A 20,155-nucleotide genomic window follows, 5' to 3' on the forward strand; every position below is an offset into this window, starting at 1 on the left:
TTTCCCTCTTTTTTTTTTTTTTTTTTTTTTTTACTTTATACCCTGCATCCCCCAGACAGCCAGTGAGAGGGGTTTGCAGAGGGTTTCCCATCAAGACTTGACAGGGACTACGAAGTTCATCACAGTCATCTGAAGGGAAAACTACAAAACTGGGTCATGTTTTCTCCAACTAGGGAGAAAAGAAAGCTGCTATCATTAGCATAGAGGCACCCGCATGATTGTGAACTAGAGGTAGGCATTTTTACCATTTCTACAGAGATGCCCGGGAGCCTGCAGCCCCTCCTGAAGAAGACAATCAATGCAAAGGCCCTTAGTGCGTTTTTCTGTACTATTTAGAGAAATTCACGCAACTCGGAAAGAACCACCTCTTTGTTGAAGTGATGGAAGGTCGCCTGCATGATCCCTCCTCCCTGCCGGCTCAGGATCCCGGTTGATCTGGTTTCAGTTTCGAAGAACCTCTCTCCACAGCATCAGTGTTAGGGAGGAGGGAGGCGCATGCTCCAGAAACATGAGCAGCAGCTCTTAACCTCTGCCCAGGGGGGATCCACGGAAATTACCCTTAGTCAGGCCTAGTCAGCTGGAAAGTTCGTCAGCTCCCTGATCACCCTGACCTCCTGGCTAAAGGCTCCAATTACCAGTGGTCTCAGCTCATCTGGGCCAATCCAGAATCCAGATTCCACTTCTCCAAGCCTTGGGAGATAGGACCAGACTCTATCACAGGTCTACCCCTAGGGGCTCAGATCCAAAGTTCACTCCTCTGTTCACTCAGTCTTTCCTATCACATAACCCTTGGAGCTTCTTAAAAATGTGGGTTCCTGATCCATCTGGACCTCCTCAGTCTGCATTTCCTGTACCTTCATGCTCAAGAACCAAAGAGCAGAATTCATGATTCACCTCAGAGATCATGTTTCCCAAAGGAATTCAGACAGCCCTAGATCCAGGGGTGGGTCTTTGGGCAGATACTGTAGTTTAGGGAAAGCCAGATCCACATACTTCCAGTCCAGCCTTTGGGCTGAACCAGTCTTGGGAATTCAATGTTCCTTCTAAAACACTGGGGAAATAAATATGAGAATAATCTGGGGCATAAATAAAGCCACAGAGATATCTGGGACTAGATCTAGCTCCATTAAGTCAAAGCCGAACTTGGGAAGGGTTTGGGATTTGAAGTTGCACAGCACTAAATGCCTCTGTTTTGAAGGACACCATGAGGCCAGGGCTCAGTCTTATAAATTACACACACACACACCACATACCACACACACAACACACACACACACACAAACACACGCCACACACACAACACACAACACACACAAACACATGCCACACACACAACACACACACACAACACATAAAACACACACCACACATACACACACACCACACACACCCCACACACACATACACACAACACACACCACACCCACACCCACACCACACACATACCACACACACACACACCCCACACACACACACATACCACACACACACAACACACACACACACACACAAACACACGCCATACACGCAACACACAACACACACAAACACATGCCACACACACAACACACACACACACAACACATAAAACACACACCACACATACACACACACCCCACACACACATACACACAACACACACCACACCCACACCACACACATACCACACACACATACACACAACACACACCACACCCACACCCACACCACACACATACCACACACACACACACCCCACACACACACACACATACCACACACACACAGACACACACACACACAGAGGCAGCTGTGAAAAACCTTAAATGAGAGTGTGCAGGAAATGAGAGAACTACTCACACTCTAACTGAGCTTTCAAGGGAAACTTTCAAACAGAGTAGAGCAGTCAGGGGTCCCTCATCACGTGCCCAGCAGCCACCCAGTAGGACGTTCAGGCCAATGCCAGCTGGCAAACCTCTGTACAAGGGACAGCATGCTCCCCTCTTCTGTCTGACCCCAGCTATTCCACAGACGCTTCTCCTCACCTTGCCGATGCCTCTGTCCTGTGGGGCACCTCCTACCACGTCGGTGGTGGACGGCTGAGAGAAGTGTCCAGCGGTCACTGCATAGCCTGAACAGGATGGGCAGAAACCAAGCACAGGGTTGAGAAAGAAGGGAAGGGGAAAAAATCCATCAGAGGAAAATGTTTCTCAAGCATGCCCCCTAATCTTGGAACATAAACAACCAGGAAAAAAATGGCAGCCGTCGGCCTTCTCATGCTGAAATGGCTCTCATCCCACAAAAAGTCACGTTCGCAAGGACATTAGGGCAGGAAAGAGGGCTTTCTGGGTGTCCTCTTTGGGACAAGTACAGTACAAATACTACATATCTGTTTTCTTCTTTTCAAGGTGTAGTTTTCATGCAGTAAGGTACACATATCTGATGTATAGAACTCAATGAATGTGTACACGTGTGCGTAGCCATGCAGCCACCACCCAGAGCCAGAAAGTGGCTATAGCCTCAGAACCATAGCCCCAGAGGGTTCCCTCACACCCCACACAGGTAGACATGATTCCTTTTTTTTTTTTTTTGAGATGGAGTCTCACTCTGTCGCCCAGGCTGGAGTGTGGTGGTGCAATCTCAGCTCACCGCAACCTCCCCTTCCAGGGTTCAAGCTAATCTCCTGCCTCAGCCTCCTGAGTAGCTGAGACTACAGGCATGCGCCACCACAACTAACTAATTTTTGTAGTTTTAGTAGAGACAGGGTTTCACCATGTTGGCCAGGATGGTCTTGATCTCTTGACCTCGTGATCCACCTGCCTCGGCCTCCCAAAGTGGCGGGATTACAGGCGTGAGCCACCGTGCCTGGCCCCACTATTCTGATTTCTATCACCGGATATTATGTTTGCCTTTTCTAGAACTTCATTCAACATAACACCTGTGACATTCATCCACATCGTTAAGTAGCAATGTACCTTTATATAAATATGTCACAAGTTTATTCTGTTGCTGGGCATTCAGGTTGTTTTCAGGTTGGGGTTATTATAAACAAAGTTGCTACCAACATGTTTGTGTATGTCTTTAGATACCTCTTTCAGTCTAACAGTGTTATGAAGACGGCACGACAGTTTCCTCCATTTTTACAGATATGGAAATAGAAAAACCTGTCGCACAACATGCCTAAGATCACATGGCAAGACTCCAATCCAATTGGTCTGTAAAGCCCCTGCTGTTAACCACACTCCCTCCTACAAGAAGGCAAAAGAAGCTGTCAGTGGGTCGGTGGGTAGATGCGTGGCTGAGTAGATGGATGGGTGGATGGGTGGGTAGGTGGTCAGTGAAAAAATATGGATGCAAAAGGAATCTAGAAAGAAAGGAAAAGGTTGCCTAAGCTCAGCCTCAATGCCTCCTGCTTTCTGAGAGCCTTGCTAGCAGGCTGAAAGCTCTCCTCTGGCCAGCATAAATCCTGTACAGGCTGCCATACAGTCCCCAAACTTGTCATCGCCCTCTAACGCTAACGTCATTATAAGTTGTTTGAGTTTTGCGATGACATCATCTCATGATCAATTGTTCCTCACCATGTGGCTGATTTCTCTCAGACTGGAGACAGTACTTGAGAGTATTCCGAGAGAGATCAAAGCCTGGACTCGTGCTTGATAATCCTCAGCAGATAAGGGCCTCTGTTGTGTATACAGGGAAAAACCACAGGCCCTGAGCTTCAAAGGAGCTGTCCTAGACCCCAAAGCCATCAACCAAACTGGGCTTTCTTCTGTCCTCTCTTCATTCCCTGATTCAGTGAATATGTGTCGAGTTTCCACTACACACCAAGCACTACTCCAAGTCTGGGAAATGTGAGACACAATCCCACATTTTGCCTTCAAGGTGCTCCCAGCCCAGTGAGAGGTACAGCACCAGTGACAGCCGCCCTCTCACAGTGACAGCCGCACCCACAGGGAAGGCAGCCCAGCATTTAGACTCTGTACTCACAAACCACAGGCTCATACCCCAATTTTGCTACTTAGAAGCCATGTGACCTTGACAAGATATATAACTTCTTTACTCCTCAGTTTATCTATAAAATGTAGATAATAATAGCTACTTCATAAGGTTGTTTCAGAAATTAAAAGAAATAATACACAGAGCCTGGAAGAGGGCAAACGCTATAGGCATAGGCGAAATGCTTAATAAACAGCACCAGGCAGCTGGGTGCCTCTCGGAGCAAACACCCCAGAGTAGAAGGATTGTTGGGTCTCTGCTACCAGGCAAAAAACTTGTAGTTAGAAAGGAAAAGGCAAGTCAACAACTCCCTACCCCCGTTTAACAAGAAGTTCCCAGCGACTCTATGCAAACACGGAGTCGGGGCCTTCCCCTGCAAGTGACGTGTCACGAGTGTGAAAGAGCACTGTGTGTCATCATTAGGCCTTCCTAAATTTAGCTGCATTTCCAACCCAGAATTATAGCATTTAGGGCATGAATTAAAGAAAACAGTTGTGTAATTGTCATCCACACAAGCAAAGACAGCCTATGTCTGTTCTTAAATGGTCATGGACCTTGCCCCAGTGTCATTCTGCCTGATGGCTAAATTAAATTGCGTCTATCTTCTTCCCAGAAGATGAAAAGAGTTGAGAAAATAAGAGAAAATTTTCTGAGCCTTTAATTAACCTTCAGCATTAGGTTGCCATCTGTCATGATAATTTCTGGCTCTTTTCTATTTGCAGCCAGTTTTGTGAGCAGAAAGCAGTGACTCCATTCAAAGGGACACCACAGAAAATCAAGACTCTGTCGCGCTCATTTGCACCTGACCATCTGAACCTCAGCAACTGAGAAAATGATAAAATCAAGTGTTTATTTCCCTGGAGGTTCAACTGTCAGCTTTTTAATGAAAATGCACAGTTTTAATTCGGTTCCCTCCTTTGTTTTCCTCTCTGCCTTCGTGTGTGGAGCTAGATGTGAAGGTGCCCGGGCTAAAGAGGTAAGTCATGAGAACGACAGGTGTCAAAGCCAACTCACTCCTCTTTCCAACAATAAAGCAATGATTTGTGAAGCTGCTGGGAATCACTCCCATTTCTCCCTTCTTACCTGCGCTCTCTCTGAGTACTCACCCAGATAGGTGTACCGCCTGCTCATGATCACTTCGTCGTTCAGTTTTAAATAGGTGTTGTCCGTAAGGTTCAGCACTTTGATGGTTCCAGCCCAATAAAATGACCCTGGGGCACCCATCACCACCAGATCCTACCGAAAAGAACCACAGTCACAATAAAGGAGAAATTCCTCACATCGAGGACTTTTTTTCCCAGGTAAGCAACAAAAACACATTTCACCAGATTCACCAGCATTATGGAATCTATTATACAGATGGGATTATCGGGACTAAAGATGTGAAGATGACTGAGCAAAGTGACAGAATTCACCACAGGCCAGGCCCCTATTCCAGCCACGACGAGATCACACACAGTTCCTCAACTTTATATCACGATCTAACAAGGAAATGACAAACAGCTGACAATGACCTCAACCACAGATCCTGGGAAACACCACCCATGAAAAGCAGCAAGCAATACCACACCTGCCTGGACTCAGGCCCACCAACAACTCCCCCAGCCTGACACCAGCAAGAGGGAACTGGGCACTAGCACTCCGGGGAATCCCCTCCAGACCACACTCAAGACCTTCTCAGGGACATTCTAGAACAGACTTTTCTGATCATTATGGCCCACTGCAAACCTGGAAGAACAAAACTGAGAAACCAGAGAGGTCAACTAAGGAAGGACACAAACTGGAAGTGGAGACCTTGGGCAGCAAGAGACAGGATCACTGTTCAAAGCAGACTCAAGGCCGGGCACGGTGGCTCACACCTGTAATCCCAGCACTTTGGGAGGCCGAGGAGGAGGGGATCATTTGAGGTCAGGAGTTCAAAACCAGCCCGGTCAATGTGGTGAAACCCTGTCTCTACTAAAAATACAAAACTCAGCTGGGCATAGTGGCTCATGCTTGTAATCCCAGCTACTTGGGAGGCTGAGGCAGGAAAATCACTTGAACCCAGGAAGCGGAGGTTGCAGTGAGCCGAGACCACGCCACTACACTCCAGTCTGGTGACAGAGCAAGATTCTGTCTCAAAAAAATAAAACAACAACAGACAAACAGACTCAAGAACACAAGAGGCACAGCTGTCCTCAGCATTTAGATCGGGGGAAATAGTCAACAGGCCTGAGAGCATGTTCGTGCCCCAGAACATCACCAATGCTGACAATAACCCTAAGTTCCCAGAAATGATTTGGTTACCCAAGGAAGTCAGCACAGATATCTGCTGGGGTTTTCCCCTGGGTGATAAGATAATGGGAATCAATCAACATCCCCTGTTCTCTCTCATTCCCCAAGTTTATTTTCTTTGTATCTTTCAAAATTCTAGAGCAGACTGTTTTCCTAGACTGCAGGGCTCAGGCAAAATTCAACACTGTCCACTCTTTCAACCACGGTAGGCTCCTGCCACTGCCCCCTCAGAGTGCAGGCCTGGGATACTCCAAACTTGTTCTGGTCTCTGAAGCTCCCTCTGCTCTTTTTATCTTCATCTGTGCAATGCCCTCACACTTCCTCTGCTAATGTAACCCTTTTGCAGTATTCAAAACTCAGTTGAAATGTGGGTGAATCCTAGATCAAATGTTGATGGGGATAAAAAGTGCATATCATGACTCCATTCATAGGAAGTTCTTGAATCAGCAAAACAAATCCACAGTGATGAAGTCAGATCGGTGGGTACCTGGAGTAAAGAGGAGGAGCGCGGCCGGGCGCAGTGGCTCACGCCTGTAATCCCAGCACTTTGGGAGGCCGAGGTGGGCAGATCACAAGGTCAGAAGATTGAGACCATCCAGGTGAACATGGTGAAACCCCGTCTCTACTAAAAATACAAAAAAATTAGCTGGGTGTGGCGGCGCATGCCTATAGTCCCAGCTACTCAGGAGGCTGAGCGGGGAGAATTGCTTGAACCCAGGAGGTGGAGATCGCAGTGAGCCGAGATCGCGCCACTGCACTACAGCCTGGGTGACAGTGTGAGACTCCGTCTCAAAAAAAAAAAAAAGTAGAGGAGCACTATGTACAAAGGGGCACGAGGAACTTTCCAGAGTGATGGAAATGTTCTCATCTTCATTCAGGCAGACACGACATGGCATACGCATTTGTCAAAACTCATCTAACTCTGCATTTAAAATAGGGTATTTTATTGTATATATTGAATTTTTAAAATTAATAAGCTTGATTTTTTAAAATTCCAGAACAATGATTAAACACTAACAAGAAGTCATCTCATAAAAACACAAAACCTGCTCGTGAGATGACATTTTACAAGCATTAAAATGAAGCTCCCATTGTGCAGAGGCTGTGATAGAGCTAGAAGGCAGGCTCTGCTCGTATCCATCAGAGGTCCCTGCCGTTCAGTCCTTCCTTTCCCCAACAGGAAATCCCTACTGTTTGATTACCTATATTTTCTAAAGTATCGACACTGCAATAAGAAATAATCAGAATTATTTTTCTAATGAAATCATCAATTTTTCACTCAACAATATTTACTGAGCACCTACTATTATATCTCAGAGTTCACACTAGATACAAGTATGAATAAGTCCCTTTGTAGATCATTCTCGGGGTAAGACAGCATGGTAATGTACAAGGTATTTCAGGAAAAAAATCTATACAAAAGGGTTCAAATAAGCGTAATTTCTAGAGGAAATCCTTCAGCTATAGACAAAACTCCCAAGACGCCAGTCGTGAAGGCTCATGGAGACAGCAGATGCTCAGCAGGGCAAGCGTCTTGCTGCTGAAACCAACCTGACCCTCCCCTGGGCCTTCAGAGTCCCCCTGCCCTCCCACCCCTCGGCCACCCACATATATTTCAGAAACAGATCTTTCCAGGTTAATCTCCCTCTGCAGAGACAACCCCATGCACTGGCAGAAGCTGCCGGCTTCTAACAAGTCCTTGGAGGCTACATCCTGCCACAGAGATTTAGAATTTCTGACGACAATTCATAAAGTCACCACTGAATTCTCAGGGAGCAAGTGTCTGCAAAAGCCAGAAGTAGCTAAAGAAAAAATTAGAGAGAGGAGGACAGAGCCTGCAGGCAAGAGAGCAATGCTTTAAACAATATGTTTTATGGTTAATTTGGGGAAGAGCCTCAACAAAGGGTAGAACAGGGACACAGATGGAAGAAAAGCTACCAGATTCCGGCCAGAGTGGTTTGCTTTGTCGTAATTCAGGATGGTATAGACAAGAAATGACTGTTGATGAGCACTTCATTTTAGGGTTTTGAGATCCTAACCCCCATCAAAGGAAGCTGTTGATGGTAAGCCAGATGCTCCCGGCGTATCTCGCTGCTTTATAGAAATAGACGGCTTTCTGCAGTCAGGCCTCTCCGCTGGGAAACACAGCAGAACACCCACCGTTCATTCTCTTTACACTCATTGTCCTGCATAAGAGACTGGCCTAGTTCTAGAAAGGGTATGAGAAACACAAATGATCAGTCCATCGGAGGAGAGGGACTTTTCCCAGTCTTGAGCTTGGAAAGGACTTTGTAATCAGTGTCCAAATATCATACACAGGGCACTGAAGAACCTAATGAGCAACCTCCTCAGCCCAGATGTGTCCGCAGTGCAGAGATTTCTCCACCTGCAGCTTTGCACAAGCCAAAGCTTTGAGCATCGGCACAGGCCTGAACGGCTCCTTGGGACACTGGGGCTGCAGATGGGATGTGTTGCTTTCTGATGATTTAGACTAACCAGGATAAAAGTTGAGCAATGTATGGCTACCATACCACTGCAGCCCGTCTCAGACGTGACAAGCAGGGCAATGTCTGAGAGGGGATGCAGTCATTCCTCTCTTCAAAAACCTTTAAAACCAACAACTTGTTTTTGCCACTCCCCCACCCCCACAGCACTCACGTCCCTCTCCCTTCAGTCCAAACTAAATAGAACAGGGCCAAGCCTGCAACCCTCAGGGCTGAGGCTGAAGGGAGGGAACAGTGCCTTCCTGGAAATCCCAGAGTTGGTTTGTGCTGTTCACCATGGATGATGCTTGTGATCTTTCTGGTGCTGTTCACACGTGCTAGGAGAAAGTGACCAATACTGAGCTCCCTACCACCCAGGAACAGCCAATGTCAATGCCACACACACAGATGAAAGCTTCCCTACAAGCAAAGGCCACCACTACCTAATCACACTGGTGGAATCCCATCAATAAGCAATGCAGATTTTTCCCAAGATGCATTTATTAGCAGAATCCCTAGAGGGACTGGGGCGTCTGGCAGTGCCGGGGAGAAGCCGAACACTTCCTCTGTGTACTGCAAGCTGGCATGAGCAGCTGGGCAGGAGAGTGCCCGCATCTACAACAGAAGTCTGCGCTGAAGAAACTCCCACTCAGGTGTCTCCAGGCTTCCACAGCAGACGCAAACGCCAGACCAGTTGGTCCAAATCCTCTCTTGCTGCTAAGCAGTATCTACCACCTGTTAGCCTCATCTACAAAAATAAATAAAGTTCCCAGGAAATTCTCTCTAATCCTGAATGACAGGCTAAAACTGAGGTGGTGTCCACAGCTCGGAGGGCTCTGATGAGCTCAGGGTCACCGACCTGTAGATCAAGCAGGTACTTAGGCCAAAGTATTTTGGGGCCACGTAGCTATGTCCAGAAGGTCACAGATGCATGTCCAGCGTGGGAAGTGCTTTCTGCCCTGTGAGGGGACATCAGCTCATAGAAGGCAAGCCCAAGTGACGAGGTCAGCAGGAGGGCAGAGGAGGGGAGCCGCACTGGCTTGGCCCCTTCAACCACGCTTCCTGCTCAGCCACAAACAGCTGAAGTTCCAGAAACAAGGCAGGCAGGGAGTTCAAAGACCTCCTGTTTGAGGAGGCCAAAAGCCTGGGAACCGAAGCGGAGGCCAAAGTCTAAAGTGGCCAGAAGACAGCAGGCCGGGGTCAGAGGACAGAGTGGCGCCCGGAAGGTCTGCCTTCCCACTCGCTGCCACCCGCCCTCCCCAGCCACTCTGTACACCCACCGTGTCCCCACTTTGCTGCACGGTGAGCACAGCCAGCACATGCTGACACCCCATGGTTCCCTCAGGCTCTCAATCCCATAGCCTGGATTTCACCAGGTCTTCTGTTCTTCTGGTCACCCTGAGCTTGCACAGCCACCTGGACTTCCCCCCACACCCCTGCCCCGCCAGCTCCTCCCACCACTGCCTGCCGCCACCCAGCCCACAGCCTGACTTGCCAGCTGCTGCAGCGAACATGACACTTCCCTCCTGGGAATACTTTCTCTCTTGGCTCTCTGTCAACATCACTGTTGAGTTCTGATGTCTCCCATCAATCTGGCTTCTCCTCCCATCTAAAGAGAGGCATTTCCCCCAGGCCCCACACTAAGTACACTCATCCCCTAAGAGAGTCACGAGCAAGGGCCAAATCTAAGTTTCTTCCCCAGGCAGGATTCCAGTCCCTAAGTCCAAACGTCCTCTAAAAACATCACACACTCCATGTGTCTGAAAGCAGATCCAGCAGTTTACATCTCCCAGTGGGTTCTTTCTCAGGCAACTCCTTTTCACCTGGGGCACCACCATTCTCCAGAAGCCTGGCTCAAACCCTCCTTCCTCTACCCCACAGTGCCCTGGCCGCCCAGCCCCTCGACACCTCCTTCATATTCTCTGCCTCCCCCAATCATTTTTATTCCTTAAGCATCCCCTAGTCTGTCCTGTTGCTTCACGGATGGACCACATCACGGCCTCCTACCTGGCCTCCCCCCAGGCCCTTCCACTCCCAAAGATCTAGGCAAACACACTCCAATAGCCTTTCTTTCAACACTGCCATCTGCCCATGTGTCACCTGCCCGTGAACTTGCAGTGGTTCCCTACTGCCTGTTGGCTCAAGTCCTACGTTACTAGACAGGCCCGCAGGAGGAACGACAGTCATAGCTGTTACACAGTCTAGATGTTTACAGAGATGGAAGAAGAGAGTGAAGTCGGCACGTGGCCGGATGGCATCTCAATGGGGAGAGGAAAATCTGTTTTACAAACCAGTATCAGAAGAACCAACGATATATTTGGAAAAATAATGTAGTTAGTTTCTACCATACAATGTATACAACACAAATTCCGGAAAGATTAAAGATAGAAATCTTTTTTAAAAACAACCTACCGGGCCGGGCGCGGTGGCTCATGCCTGTAATCCCAGCACTTTGGGAGGCCGAGGCGGGTGGATCACGAGGTCAAGAGATCGAGACCATCCTGGTCAACATGGTGAAACACCATCTCTACTAAAAATACAAAAAATTAGCTGGGCATGGTGGCGCATGCCTGTAACCCCAGCTACTCAAGAGGCTGAGGCAGAAGAATTGCCTGAACCCAGGAGGCGGAGGTTGCGGTGAGCCGAGATCGCGCCATTGCACTCCAGCCTGGGTAACAAGAGCGAAACTCCGTCTCAAAAAAAAAAAAAACAACCTACCAAAGTTCTATTAGAAATATAAATATATTGAAAATATGTATAAGGAATAACCTTCCTAAGAGAGACGTTTAGAATCTAGGGAAAAAAACACACACACAAAGACTGACAGATTTGGACAAATGTGCATGTCTACTGCCAGGATGATAAAGACACCAGAGGCAAACTTAAAAGAAAAAGGCTGATGAAAACATTTGCAACACGTGTATCAGGTAAGAGATTAGCGTTGAAAACACGAAACAAGTTCCTAAAAACCAGGAAAACAACAAAACAGAACAAGGTACTGAGAACATAAACAAGCAATTTCCGGGAAACAAATACAAATGGTCAGTATTTTTAAAGGATACTGAATGACATTAATAATCAGGGAAAGTGACAGTAAAACGAGATGTTTTCTCATGAGAAAAATGTGAAGTCTGAGTGAGAAGATAGAGACAGACGCGATGCAGGGGAGCGCCAACTGGTAAACACACCCAAAGTGCAACTGGCCTGCGTGTATCGAAATTCAAGCCTGAGCGCCTTTTGACCCAGCAGTTCCTCCAGTAGTGTCTCTTCTGAAGAAACACTTGTGTACAAGGAGCCACATGCATGGATCCCCAGTGCAAAGCCTTCAGTGGGAGTCCAGCATGTCCTAGCAGCAGATGGAAGTAGCATGCAGTGGGCAAGGTATGAGACGGGACTGGAAAGGCATGTGGATTTCATTCTAAGTGGGATGTGAAGACACCAGAAAGTGCTGAGCAAGGGAGCACCGTGACGTTTTTCTAGTTTGTAAAAGGTGGTTCTGGCTGCCGTGTGGGGACCAGACTGTCCAGAAGCAGGGGTGGAAGCAGGACGGCAGAAGGGTTCCACAGTGGGCTGGGGGCAAGAAAACTGTGGCTCAGATTCGGAGGCTGGCGGAGGTTGTGGAGAGCAATGGATGTCATTGTTAGAGGTTGGAGGGTACAGGAGGTGGGACTTGCAAGGTGGCTTAGAAGTAGGAGAGTGAGGCACGAAAAGAATCTTTAAATTTGGCCTCAACGGCTACGATGATTGGTGGTGCCATCCCCAGGGCACAGAACTCTGTCGTAAAGTGATTCTCCAGCTAAGTAAGAATCACTGAGGGTGCGGAATGGGGGTCGGAGGGTAGCATCTCCTATTTATTGGTTTGAGAGTGAAAATAATAAAACTTCTGACTTTCTGCCTTTTCCTTGTTGCTTTCTGGATCAGACACTATGTTGCCAACAGTCTATCTTCTCTCTGGATTTAAACAGCAGTTTCCGAAATTCGGGCGGGCAGTCTTGCTCCTGACTCAGGAGGGGCCCTCACTTTGGAAGCCAGAGAGCGCCCTTCGTCTGCCTTCCACCTGCCATGTCCCACACCCTCCCCCGGCTCTCTGCTGTCCTGGAGTGAGGGAAGGAGAGACGCGGCCTCAGGGAGCCAAGCCCATGGGCCAGGATGAGAAGCTTCAGATTCTAGTCCTCCATGGACAGGGAAGCCTCAGAGTCAGAAGGACAAGTTTCATCTGAAGGTCCCTCAGGCTGGTACGCAGAAAGCACACCCCAGAGGTCAGAACGGATGCAGGCTGGCTGATAAAGTGTTCTCACCTAGCTTGTGGTGAGGTGCACACCACCATGAACGCACAGATGCCACCAAACTACACTTTAAAGTGGCGACTTTTCTGTGATGTGGATTTTACCACAATTTTTTAGAAAGCATGATAGATGTAAGAAGACCAATTCAGGGTCGGTGTACCTCCAGGTCATGGTGGTGGCCTTTCTAGAAGCATGACGGTGATAACGGAGGTGACTGTAATGGTAATAAAAGCTGTCATGTTTGGGATGTGTTTTGGAGGCTACAACAGGACTGCAGATGAATTAGGAGTAAACTAAAATACTGTTTTTGGCCCGAACAACCACGTGGATGACAGTGCCAGCAGGTAGTCATGAAAGTGTTTGAGAGATGAGGAATTGACATGAATGGCAAACTTACAGTAAGTAAAAATGACACAAGAAAACAGCCCCTAAAAAGCACATATACACCATGGAATACCATGCAGCCATAAAAAAGGATGAGTTCGTGACCTTTGTAGGGACATGGATGAAGCTAGAAACCATCATTCTCAGCAAACTGACACAAGAACAGAAAACCAAACACCGCATGTTCTCACTCATAAGTGGGTGTTGAACAATGAGAACACATGGACACAGGGAGGGGTAACACTACACACCGGGGCCTGTTCAGGGGTGGGGGACTAGGGGAGGAATAGCAGGGGATGGGGGATAGGGAAGGGATAACATTAGGAGAAATACCTAACGTAGATGACAGGGGGATGGATGCAGCAAACCACCATGGCACGTGTATACCTATGTAACACACCTTCACGTTCTGCACATGTACCCCAGAACTGAAAGTATAATAAAAACATGTACTACCAGCCAAAAGTCATGCTACTACTGCACGGGCTTATAACCATCATGCAAGTGTCCTGTCCTTCAGAATCTGGGAAAGGAAATGGTTAGAGTTGTGTGTAAAACCAAGTCTCTCAGGCCAGGGGCAGTGGCTCACACCTGTAATCCCAGCACTTTGGGAGGCTGAGGCGGGCGGATCACATGAGGTCAGGAATTTGAGATCAGCCAGGCCAACATGGCAAAACCCCATCTCTACTAAAAATACAAAAATTATCCAGGCACAATGGTGGGCACCTGTTATCAGGAGGCTGAGGCAGGAGAATCACTTGAACCCAGGAGGCAGAGGTCGCAGTGAGCCGAGATCACACCACTGCACTCCAGTCTGGGTGACAGAGCAACACTCCATCTCAAAAAAAAACAGAAAAGAAAAAACACCAAGTCGCTCCACTAAGGAAAGGAGAGAGGGCCGCTAGGAGGAGATGCTCACGGCTTCATGTATCTCTGCACAGCCACCAACAATGGAACACAACCTGACTGAATGTCACCTCCCTCACACATCCCCAAATCGACTCCTTCCCCAGGTCTCAGAGTCAAGTGGACTCCTATCGAAATCAACAAATGGGGAGAGCCTCCAGATGAGCCAGCCCACTTCCTCTACCCAGGGGTCTCTGGCCAGCTGGTGCCCTCCTGGCAGGTTGAAATAGCCTCCTCTGGTGTGAGGTCCAGAATCTGCTCCCTCGAGGCTCAAGTATCCGGGACTCCAGAAGTCCCACCTCTAAGGATTGTTAAAATTACATAAGCAAGCAAATGAACACCCACAAGAAAACAGAAGTGCCCAGACAGCAGACACCCACCTCGGTGAAGAAGCCTGCTATCCCAGCCTGGCAGGAGCCGTGTTCCTCTCCGTACTTCTTCTTATACTCTAGGGGGAAGGAAGGAGAGAGAAGCAAAGCACAACCATGTCAGTGTGTGCCAGCCGTGTATGGAGCCAGCAGAGCCAGCCGGCCACTTCCCACGAGTTCACAGCCGGCCGGGTCCAGGGATACTGTCCAGACCTGGGTGAGGAAGGAAACGCTCAGGAATCCACCAGACCTCAAAACTCCAGGCTCTGGTGCCATCGGGCAGGGAAGCTGCCCAGTGCCCCAGCTGACTTCCTCCCATCATGTGTGGGAAAGAGGAGCAGTAGCCACAGTCATTAAGTGGGAGGGTGGTGACAATTATTTCATTTACTTCAGAAGGGACAGAGATCCCTAACAGGCCCGAGGAGCTGAAAACATGACCCAGAAATTAAATGATGTGGCCATCCCAGTGTGGAGTCTCCTGGAAGAAGACCAAACCTCCCCAAAAAAGGCTTTGGATGCCTCCTACCACCCAAAAAGAAACAAGTTGTCTGCAGAGGACCGCAAGAAGGGACTCCTCTGGTATTCCGTTACCCTAGTGCTGTGTGGAAGGAGAAGGGGAAGATCTCTCCAGGTGGAATAGACAAGCTCTTCTCCTCCTCTCTTCCCTCAGCTCACACCTCTGCTACCCAACAAATAGGGGCATTCCGTTGCTGCAGTTTTAGGTTGGCAAGGAAGAGAGGGAGGAAGCTTTTGCAAGTGTGTAGCATGCTCCAGGCACGGTGCCAGCTGTCTCCACGCAAGTCATTTCACTAGTCCGCCACTGGGAACCCATATCCTCATTAGTTAACAGGTAAGAATATTGAGGCTCAGAGAGGTTAAGTGAATTGTGTAAGGTCACATAGCTAGTAAATGGCAAAGCCAGGATTCTACCCCAGCTTGGACTTAGAAACACATTCCTTCACCTCTGTGGCCCACCAAAGGTTCTGCAAAGTGAGTGACTAAAAAAACCCAGGAAAGTGACTGGATGTTTGAAATCGTTTCATGGAAAGTCAAGTTCAGAGTGACTCAAATTAATCACATGTGAGGCTGACATTGCTAGAGACCTTCCACAGGCCACCCCTGGGCACCCTCAGGCCAGAGCTACCCAACAAATAACCCAGAGACCCCTGTACAACCCCCCTGGGCTCCTGCCAAATCTCTGGTACCATTAAAAGCAATTTCATTATTTTTGAAACGCAAAGTACAAAGGAACAATGAAACCATGATTGCAACACGGTGCCACTTCCTGCAGCTCTGAGTGTCTACTCCAGGCAAGGGGAAAAAGGGCCCTGGGGAAATATACATAGTAATTCAGTTTCTAACAACACTCACCGCAGAGCCTAGTAACATTTTCCAGTAAGTGGCCATTAACCTCTGCTAAATGACAACAGAATGTCAGCTGAGTTACTCCTCTTCCATCCAGGACAAAATCAGTTCTCCTGTCTCATCTTGTGACTATAAGGACAACTGCTAGACCTGCCAGAAACCAGCCCAGTGACAAAAGGAACTTGCTTGTTCCCTGCAGAATCTTGCAGCAGGGCTGGGAGTGAGACTTGTGCAAAGCAGTAAACAAATCCTGCATCAAATTGCCTAATAGCAAGAAATAATATGAATTAACAATAAATTCTTCATCAAATAGCACAATGTCAAAAAGGATCAAAATGTCTCAACCGAAACAGTTACATATTAAATGTGAATGTCTGGCAAAAAGCAGATCCATCCACTGACTCTGGAGACTAAAGGCCCAATTGTAACTCTTGAAAAAATGAAACATACAAAGGAAATTCAGACCCCATGAGCTGAAGGAAACAATAGTGCAAGACATACCAGTTCAGCCTCATACATTTCCGACGTGAATAGGAATTAAGTGGGAATCTTTCATCTTTTAAAGCAGTCTCAAGGTCTCTTTATGACGAGGCCTCAAAAAAATGGGAGATTTGAGAACTTCAGTGCCTTTCTCAACCTCCTCCCCAAACTGGGCTTGGCGTGGTCTATGTCAGGAGCAGGACCTGGGGTTTCTGAGGTGGCGACAGCCTCACTGGGAGCTAAGAGTACCCCACTCCTGGCCCAGGCCAAAGGCCAACAAGGGGAAGCCCTGAATGGCACCCCTGTTCCAGGCAGCATGAAGCACTGTTTTCAGGCCAGCCTCCACCTCCCCAAGCTGGGACTGCCCCATGAGAGTCAGGGCCTGGGACGCACTGGGAGCGGGTACCATCGCTGACTTTCATGTTTTGGGAACCCCAGGTCTAACCTGCCTTCTCAGGATGCTCTAGGGCAAGGAATCAAACAATGGGGGCCCCTGACTGGCTCCCATAACCCAGTCCAAATTAGACAGCAGCCCATGGCCCAGCCTCCCAGAAACTTCTGTGACTCTGTCATTAATCCCTTTGAGATAGAGCAGGATCCAGTTCTAATCCTTCCACCACCTACCCACCCCTGCCACACACACCTCGAGGGCAGTTACGAGGCCTGGCAACTCTAGTCTAGGAAGGCTAGCGGGTGTTACTGGACTAGACAGTTTCACATTCTGTACCTTCCACAGCTGGGCCACAGGCATGCTTTCCACTGTTTTCACTCCTGTGAATGCTCTTCCTGTGAGTTAAGGGCACCACTACGATTTTAACCTGACTCCTTCAGATAAGTGTCAAGAGGGCAGGGTCAGGCTCCTTCCTAATCCATCTTCTACACGTTCACATATGGGCCTTTCTTCCCCAAAGACTACGTACGTAGGGTTATCCTACCATACTCACACCTAAAAAACTTAAAAATTCAACTTGATTTTGCTTGCCTAGACCTGAGATGGCAGGACAGCCTGTACCACAAAGCTATGGGAAGGGAGGCAGGCGCAGAGAGAGGCAAGGGGCTTCCCCACACACACAAAATACCCGCAAGAAGCCTGGGCACACGCCCTCCCTCCACTGATAAGTCCAGGAAGTGCAGGGCGAGGGACCTGGGAGAGGGCGGAGGGACCTGGGAGGGGGTGGGGGTGACCTCCAGTCTCCTGTGTTCCCAGGAAGGACTTCTCCTGCACAAACACCAAGGCTGTGGGACCCAGCAGTTGGCTGCTCCTGGGCACATTCACTCAGTCTCCAAACACCCCCAGGGACATGGCCCCGCAGAGAGAACTACAACAGCCGGTGCCCCCCAAATACTGAACGAAGCAGTTACCCATCTCAAAGAAGCGGGGAGAGCAGACTTTGCCTGACAGCAGCTCGTAGGCGCTGTAACAAACCTAGCTCTGGAATTTGGGGAAGCGGCCAGCACGGTGCCTCACACTTGTAATCCCAGCACTTAGCACTTTGGGAGGCCGAGGCAGGCGGATCACTTGAGTCCAGGAGTTGGAAATCAACTGGGAAACAAAGTGAGACCCCATTTCTACAAAAATACAAAAATTAGCTGATGTAGTGGCACGCACCTGTAGTCCCAGCTACTCAGGAGGCTGAGGTGGGAGGATGGCTTGAGCCTGGGAGGCAGAGGTTGCAGTGAGCTATGATCACGCCACTGCACTCCAGCCTTGGTGACAGAGTCAGATCCTGTCTCAAAAAAAAAAAAAAAGGTGGGGGGAAGCCAATTCTGAGACCCAAAAGATAGGGCTGCACAAGGGGACCTAGCAATCACTTAGGGGAGCTGGCCCAGGTTGGAGAGCTCTTTCTACCACGGCGGGGTTTGAATTACTTGGCCTGCATTGCATACTTTAATTCATTAAGTCGTATGGCTCCTCCATTCTAAAAATGGGAGTATTTTCCTTGGTTTAGCTGCTGGTTTTATTAAGAACCCTGTCTAAACAGAAGGCAATTCAGAGAGGAAAAAAATACTGGTTTCCAAATGTCCACAATCCGCAACTGAATGCATGGAGCCTACATTAATGAATGTAATTCAAGCAGACCACCAAGTGGGTGGGGTCACTTCCGCACCCTTCCCAAAAGGCCAGGATAAAACTATCCCACAGAAAGATCAAGATTCACATTCAGCATAACATATATTCTTCCTAAAAATCTCCCTTCTTATTACACATTTGAGAAAGTTTCATCTTTCAAAGCTTTTTAACAAATCAATTTTAAAATTATTTTTCTGTAGTTCCTTAGCTATGAAATAAAATACCGGGGGAAAAATAGCTTGCCAGTCTTTATTCTGAATTCCACCAAGGAGTGGCAAACCTAAATGACTGATAATTATACAACACAGGAAACAATGCATTTGAGCAGACAGAGCCCTAGTAATAAAAAGGGCATTTAAACACAGAAAAATGAAGAGAGAATAAAACCACCCTCAGTTTACAAGGGACCACCGCATAAATGGGGGGAAAAAGTGAATAAACTAAACAGCTGGGTTAAAGAGGTAGGGAGAACATTTTATCAAAATAATTGATGACTAAGCTATGGTGTGCCTGCAACACAAATTGCATAAAGCCAGAAACTTAGAATTAAATGAGAGAAAGGTTTTAAAATGGGAAAAGATCTTTAGTGAATGCCTAATAACTCTAACTGTATCCATCTTTTACAGATGGAATATTATTGCTCAGAAAAAAGCAAATGGTTTGTTTAAAGCCACATCGCTGATGAGCCTCAGTGCCAGGACCCAAGAGCAGGGCTCCCGACTTCCAGTGTGCATGTGCACACCCTTATACTTGGCTTCACAAAGTACACGTCCAGTGAAAGCATTCTTACCATTCCAACAAAATGTTTTCTATAAACAGATGAGTAGATAAATGTGGCGTACAAACACACAATGGAATATCAGTAAATATTCCTTCCTTTAAAAAGGAAGAAAATCCTGACAGATGCTACAATGTGGATATACCTTGAGGACACCATGCTAAGTGAAACAAGCCAGTCACAAAAGGACACATGCTGTATAATCCGACTTATATAAGGTGTCTAGAGTAGCCAAATGTATAGAGACAAACAGTAGAATGGCAGTTGCCAGGGACTAGGAGAGGTGGGGAATGGGGAGTTCATGTTTAATGGGTACAGAGTTTTAGTTCAGAGCTGGATGGTGGTGATGGTGGCCTGGCAGTGTGAATGTACATAATGCTACAGAACTCTACACTTAAAAATGGTTAAAATGGAATTTTTTTTTTTTTACAATAATTTTTTTTTTTAGATAGAGTCTTATTCTGTTGCCCAGACTGGAGTACAGCGGCGCGATTCTGGCTCACCACAACCTCTGCCTCCCGGGTTCAAGTGATTCTTGTGCCTCAGCCTCCTGACTATCTGGGATTATAGGCGCCAACCACCACGTCCAGCTAATTTTTGTATTATTTAGTAGAGACGGAATTTCACCATGTTGGCCAGGCTGGTCTCAAACTCCTGACTTTAGGTGATCTGCCCACCTCAGCCTCCCAAAGTGCTGGGGTTATAGGCGTGAGCCACCACACCCAGCCAATAATTTTTTAATATTACCAGAAAAGGAATTTTGTAATCTTTAAAGCGTCCCCTTT

At 47.8% G+C, this 20,155-nt stretch overlaps 1 protein-coding gene across 3 annotated transcripts in view; it reads right to left on the reverse strand.

The window, feature by feature from the left end:
* The window catches only part of ITGA9 (integrin subunit alpha 9), a 362,228-nt gene that overhangs the window by 305,194 nt on the left and 36,879 nt on the right, over positions 1-20,155 (reverse strand). For 2 of the 3 annotated variants that reach the window (XM_021666559.2, XM_064360141.1), the window contains 3 exons: positions 14,689-14,756; positions 5,082-5,211; positions 2,025-2,110 (listed from right to left, as the gene is read on the reverse strand). In XM_021666559.2, the coding sequence (XP_021522234.2) occupies positions 2,025-2,110; positions 5,082-5,211; positions 14,689-14,756 (284 nt within the window). The remainder of the gene's footprint in view (positions 1-2,024; positions 2,111-5,081; positions 5,212-14,688; positions 14,757-20,155) is intronic. The other variant, XM_064360142.1, reaches the window with a different exon arrangement.

The sequence above is a fragment of the Aotus nancymaae genome, unplaced genomic scaffold (genome assembly GCF_030222135.1).
Source record: "Aotus nancymaae isolate 86718 unplaced genomic scaffold, 86718_ANA_hifiasm-v0.15.2.pri h1tg000038l, whole genome shotgun sequence".
Lineage (NCBI taxonomy): Eukaryota > Metazoa > Chordata > Mammalia > Primates > Aotidae > Aotus > Aotus nancymaae.